Source organism: Piliocolobus tephrosceles, chromosome 9, assembly GCF_002776525.5.
Source record: "Piliocolobus tephrosceles isolate RC106 chromosome 9, ASM277652v3, whole genome shotgun sequence".
Taxonomy (NCBI): domain Eukaryota; kingdom Metazoa; phylum Chordata; class Mammalia; order Primates; family Cercopithecidae; genus Piliocolobus; species Piliocolobus tephrosceles.
Window position 1 is genome coordinate 28,974,475 of NC_045442.1, and position 6,000 is coordinate 28,980,474.

The following is a 6,000-nucleotide window of genomic DNA, read 5'->3' on the forward strand; positions in this document are numbered from 1 at the left end:
GCTGGCCAAGAGCACAACCAATAAGTCCCTGGGGGCTGTTCATACATTGTCCAATCTCATTGCTGTCACCAAGGACTCCAAGCCCAACTGCTCCAGTACCCAAGCCCTGTTGGCCATCATTTGACTGAAGAGTCATTTCCCTAGGAAGCACAGGCCAGACCTGCCCCTCACCTCTCTGCTGCACAGCTGCTTTGAAGATGAGCAAAGAAAGTCATGCACAGTTAACTGCTATTTGCAGGAAGCATTTTCTCTAAAGTCCCATCTTCAGAGGCTTTGTAAATACTCAAAAATAATTCTTAAAAGCAGAGACACAGAAAAACTCTTCAGGGAGGGTGAATTTATATTGTCCTAATGTGGCAGTAGTAAAGCCACAGATGTGAAGACATTACATCCTCCTCTTCCTAGGATATATTTACTTACACACATCCTATCCATTCTCCTCACCAAGTAAGAACCTCAACACACACACACACACACACACACACACACACACAAATAATCAAACTAAAATGATTAGTTTGGATATAATCCTAAAATGAAGTTAGGATTCACAACCCCTGCTGTCAGCACAGCACACACATATCCAAGTCCTCTTGGAAAGGACTTAGAAGTCTTCAACCACCCAGCCCTGCGAAGGCACACGTTGTTCACCCCTCTCGCCAGATCTGTCAGCCCGAGGCTGCGGGGGTCTTCATCCAAGGCAGATGAAGCCCACCACTGCGCCCCTCTGGAGCTGGACTCCACTGGTCCTTCAAGCCCAGCATCGGCTACCCAGACTGGGCTGCCGCGCTATGCATCATTAGAAACCAAGAAATCTGCACTTTGGTATTGCTTATGTGCTACCTTCTGCGGACCCCTCGCTTTCCTCTTATTAGATACCCAATCCTGGACACCCCAGGCTCTGTTAAAATAAGGCAAAAATTTCCCACAGAAATCTTGTCAAACATCGGTCATGAAGAGAAACATAAAACGGCAGGGAGTTGCGGAGTGAGTTCCTATCAAATCAATTCCCCAAGGCTGCTTGTATAGACACCCGTCATCCTCCGCCTGGAGCGTGCACCCTACCCAACGCCAGGTTCTGATCTGAACCATTGAGCCAGAGAAGAGGAAAGGATTTTCCAAATCTGGCTGAGGTAGGGACCGCGGGAGGGAGGGAAGTGGGGAAGATGGTGGGAACCTGTCACCCGCCTTTTCTTTGCTTGGCTGCACAGCGCTGGGTGCCGGCGAAGTAGGGGGAGCCCCTCCGGGCACGCGCTGCGAGCCGCTGCAGCTGCCGGGCCGGCAGGCGCGGTGCTCAGTCGGGCGCCCAGTCTGGAACGCCCGAGTCTGCCAGAGCGGGCTCAACGGCGCCACCTCTCGGTACATCCTTGTCCGGGAGAACCCGATGGCGGGGAAAAGCGGGCGGTGAGGTGTGCAGGAAGCTCAGGGACCCAACTCCGCTCAGGGAACCGTTTGTGGCGCAGAATGCAGTGGTGAAGGCGAGAGTTTTCTGCTCAGCGACTTCCGTGTGTCTATGCGTGTGTGAGGGCGAGCGGTGTGGCATGGGCGCTGGATGGGTGTGGAATTTCGCTTCACGCTTTAAACTTTTTTTACGGCCTCTGCTACGGCTTTCCAGGGCCGCTCCCTGGGCTTTGAAGGAGCAACGGGGGTTAACAGAAAGCCAAAGCTTGGGACCGACTTGGCCGAGCCTCCCTCCTGGGCTCGAGGACTGCGCGCCTGGAGCGGAGAGCAGCGACCCCGAGGCGAGCAGGAGGCTGGGAGGCCGAATGGCTTCCCGGGTTCCCTTTCGCGTGACGGGCGCGGGGGGGTGGGTGGGGGAGCCCGGGCAGTCGCAGGAATCGGTCTGTTCAGAGGCTCCCGCCCCAAGTCAGCCCTTTTTCTCATCCAAGAATTCAAGTACCCCGCAAACAGGAAAACTGACCCTCCAAGCCAAGTATGGGAGAAAGTGAGCATAGATCCCTCCCCCACTCATCTTTAAGAAGCCCCTTCCTCATCTCCCCTCCCGGCGGCCCGAAGCCTAGGGTCTCCAGTAAACAAACAAACACACACAGCGTCTAACAACAAACTCCGTTAACCTGTTGGGGGCGTGGGGGGAATCGGACAAACCTGTTATCTCGAAAAGTCGAGGCGTCCCCCGCCTCGACCGCGAGCAACTATCTGTCCCTCGCTCCCGCCCCCCCCCCCCCCCCCCCGCTTCGGTGTGAGGAAGCAGGCGGACCCGCCGCCGGGTGGGTACTCACGCTGCTGTTGTGTCCGGACCAGTGCACCATGGCTTGGTTGTGGGCCGAGTCCCCGGTCAGCGCGAAGGAGGTGCTGGGCAGCCGGAGGTCTTCAGCCGCCGACCCCCCAGCCCGCGGCGCCTTCACCTCCTCCCGGGAACCCTTAGCCAGGGGACGGCTTCCTCTGGAACCATCGGCCAGAGCAGTCGCCCGGGCGTCCCCGCGCTCCGGGGTGCTTGGGGGCTGCGCCCGGCGACTCCTCCTCGCGCCGCCAAGCTTGCCAGGAGCTGGGATGCCCCAGTCCCGCCGCTCGCCTGCCGGCGACGTTCCTCCGGCTTCCACCTGCATCTCACCGCCTCTGCCGCCGCCCTGCTGGAGCAGCAGCTCTGGTCCGGCCCGGCGCCCCAGCACGGCGGCTCTCCGCGCCGTCGCCAGCTCCTCCGGCCACTGGCTTGCCACTGCCCGCGGCGAGAGTGGAGACAACGCCGGTGGCCGCGAAGCCGGGGCTGCCGGGCGCCCGGGACCGCCTGTCGCGTCCCAAGTGATCTCGGCGCCGGCCAGGACCCATGTCGACAGGAGTAGGAGCCCCGTCCGGACAAGCGGCGCCCCCGGCCAGCCTGCGGGGCGCTCCGTGCGCGCCGCCTCCATCCCGCTGCGGTACCGCTGCTCGGGCTGCCGAGTGTGTGGCGCCCGCCGAGGTGCGGGTCCGGCGCGGGGGGTGTGCGCGCGCCGGCAACCGAGCGAGCGAGTGTGTGTAGGGGGAGTGGGGAGGGGGCGGCCGGGAAGGAGGTGGCTCCGGCTGGCGCGCCTCGCCGATCCTCTCCACTCTTCCCACCTAGCTCCCGCTCGCCCGCTCTCTCGTCCAGAGGGTGATTCCAAACCCGAGGAAAATTAATAATTGCCCCTTCGGTGATTTCTTTCTTAAAATCAGATTCCCAATCTTCCCTGCTGCGCTCCTCCAGAAATTTCGTTAAAAGGAGTAATCAAAGGTAATAAGAAAATCTTCTTAAAATATGAAAATCAAGCCGGATCCAGGAGAGGCCGGCAATAGACTCCAATCCCGAGTCTCTACGAAATCCAGGCTCCAACGTGCTCCCGGCGAAGAGTTGGGAGCCGCTTCTGGACGCGTTTGGGGGTTTACTCTCCGGGCCTGTTATGAGGGGCGGGAGATGGCGCACCGGGAGGGTACAGGGGTCTCGGGGGAGAGGGAGGAGGAGTTGTGTGCTCAACGCCAACTGTTCGCGTTCTAGAGCCGAGGGGGAGCCAGGTGCCTCCGCACGGGGAGGCTACGCACAGAAGCCAAGCCTAGGATGCACCCGGGACTCTGCTCGCGGCTCCCTGGCCCGGCCGGCTCCCCGCCAAACCCTGCCACCAGAGGCCTGCGCCCCCGCGCGGGGGCGCGGAGAATGCGTGCGTGCGCGTGCGTGCGCGCAGGCGGGCGGGCGTGAGGCGAGGACTTCGCAGGGGGCTAGCGGGCAGATCCGGCGCTGCCGCGTGGGGGCACCTGGCTGAGCCGGGCCGGGAGCGCGGCTGGGTGTAAGGGGGCGCGCGGTTCCGTGCGTGCGCGTTTGCACGAGCATGTGTGCTTGTTAGTGTGAGCGATGGCAGGTGGGGCGGGGGCAGGAGGTGTGCGCTCGGGCTTTGGGGGCGCGCGGATCACGCACGGGCTGTGTTTGCATTTCCAGGAGCCTGCGAGTGGTCAAAGAGGCAATGCTGAGAACTAGGCAGGCCGCTCTCAGCAGCCCCTTCCTCTTGGCGCCCAGAGCACCCACGGCCCCCACTACTAGGGGTTAGAACCTGATAAAGCCTCCTAGGGGATGAGGGAAGAGAGGCGGAAAGCCCCGGGGGGATCGGAGGGACTTGCCAGATCTTCTCGGTTGAGGGGCTCTCCTTGCCCGGACCTCCCGGCCAGAGGTGGGGCGAGAGAGTATTCGAGATGTCTGCTCCTACAAGGAAGATCCAGACTTCATTTTGCTGCCTGGGATTTTGAGGTCGTGCCCTCACTCTCCCCAGTCCGTTTCTGAAAGGGCTGAATTGTTTCAAAGTGTCGGCCGCCAGTTAAGAGGGTAATCGGGCCGCAGCCGTGTGGGCTTATCTGGTCCCCAGTCCGCCACTGCAGGAGTGTAGCCTGCGCGCTTGGTGCAGCTGAGACCCTTCGTGACCGTAGGAAGATAGAGACTTTGCGTGGGCTGAAGGGAAGTGAGCTAAACCCAGAGACGACCTCCAGCTGCGGTTTACAGGCCCCAGGACATGTGGTGTAGCCCGCCGCCTCCGAGAAGCCCCTGGGATTTCAAGGGGTTGAAAAGTCAGACCAGAGGAGCTGGAGGAGGAGCTATTAAGAAAGGAGCAGGCAGGAGGGAGGAGGCTTAGGGAGACAGACAGCCTCCAGCCCTGCTCTTCCGCTTCAGGAGTAAAGAGTTCCTCCTCTCTAGAAGATGGTTAAAGAGGAGCGACAGGGAGGGGAATGCGCGGAGAGGGAAGAAAGGTGAGAGGAAGGAATGAAGGAGAAAACAGAGGAAAAAGGGGAGAGGGAGAAGAGAGGAAAGACAAGGTGAAGGAGAAAAGGGGCGAGAGAGTGGTGCAAAAGGAAGGGGGAGATAGGAGAGGAGGCGAAAGGGCTCCAGGTAAGAGCCAAGAGGGATGGAGGAGGCAGAAGAGGCGCCTGAGAATCTAACCTGGCCGAGGAAGAAGACATCCAGCGATTCCCCAGAGCCCCCGCCCTCTTGAACTTGCTTTTCCACCCGGTGCCAAAATGGCAATTAGCAGCGGGGGAGGCTGGGCCAAAGAACCAAGCCAGCGACAACGTCCGGCCCAGAATGGGGCGGTCCTGGCATCTGTGGGTCTCCAAAGACAGGGCGTAGCGGGCAAGTCCCAAGAAAAGTTCCAGCGCCGCAGACCCAGGTGGGCGCGGGACCGGGCGCTGGACGAGAGCCGGCCATCCGCGGGTTCCCAGCGCCCCTGCCGGAAGAGGCCGGGTGCTGCAGCCCGAGCCGAGGCTCGGAGTTCGGGAGGGACGCGGTGCTGCTCTTTTCTTCAGGGTCTGGGCGGAGGTGCCACAGTATAAGAGGTCTGGGTGGACCCGAGGCTCACACAGCCCCGGAGAAGTGCGGTCTCCCAAGCGCTGTGCGCACGGGGGAGGTGCACCATCCAGTCCCCGCAGCTTCCCGCGGCCTCCGAGCAGGAGCAGTCGGGTGCAAAAGAGGCAGACGCTGTGTGCCTCCCTCTCCCTCCTGTCTGAAGAAGGCCCTACCCAGATGGAACCCGGGTAGAGTTGGATCCTTGGGATGGGCTTGAGGAGATGTAGCTAAAAAGCTTTTGTTTGAAAACAAACAAAAAGGAAAGACTCCCGCAAGTGTGACATTTTCACATGCCTCCTGCACCAGTTTTCTTGGCCTTGCTCCCATCAATTATAGACTTCTCCTTCCACCTTCAGCCTCTCCCTCCTTCACCCTTTGCCTGAAAATCCTTACCTCCACCTCCAACCCCGTGCTTCCCGAGTCCCCATTAACCTTCTCTGGTGCCCAAACTTCTCCCAGTAGTTCTCACCTGTACCCACAGTATCCTCTTCCTCGCTGCTGGACTTTTTGCAATTTGACATATGCTTTTAGGCGACTCAGTCAAAGGCTTACCCCCACACACCTGACAGCCCCACTGAACAACCTCTTCTTCCTGCATTTGTAAACTTGTCCCATCTGAAAAGGTCTCCTTTGGTCTACATGGTACCAGGATCTCCTGGATCCTCCCTGGCCAGCCTCAGTCAAGCTTGTCTTCTTTTGTCCAC

At 60.1% G+C, this 6,000-nt stretch overlaps 1 protein-coding gene across 1 annotated transcript in view; it reads right to left on the reverse strand.

Annotated features, from left to right (window-relative positions):
• The window catches only part of SORCS3 (sortilin related VPS10 domain containing receptor 3), a 620,529-nt gene extending 617,260 nt beyond the window's left edge, over positions 1–3,269 (reverse strand). The window contains exon 1 of the mRNA XM_023206212.2: positions 2,241–3,269. Within this exon, the coding sequence (XP_023061980.2) occupies positions 2,241–2,867 (627 nt within the window). The 5' untranslated portion in view covers positions 2,868–3,269. The remainder of the gene's footprint in view (positions 1–2,240) is intronic.
• Between the last annotated feature and the right edge of the window lie 2,731 nt (positions 3,270–6,000).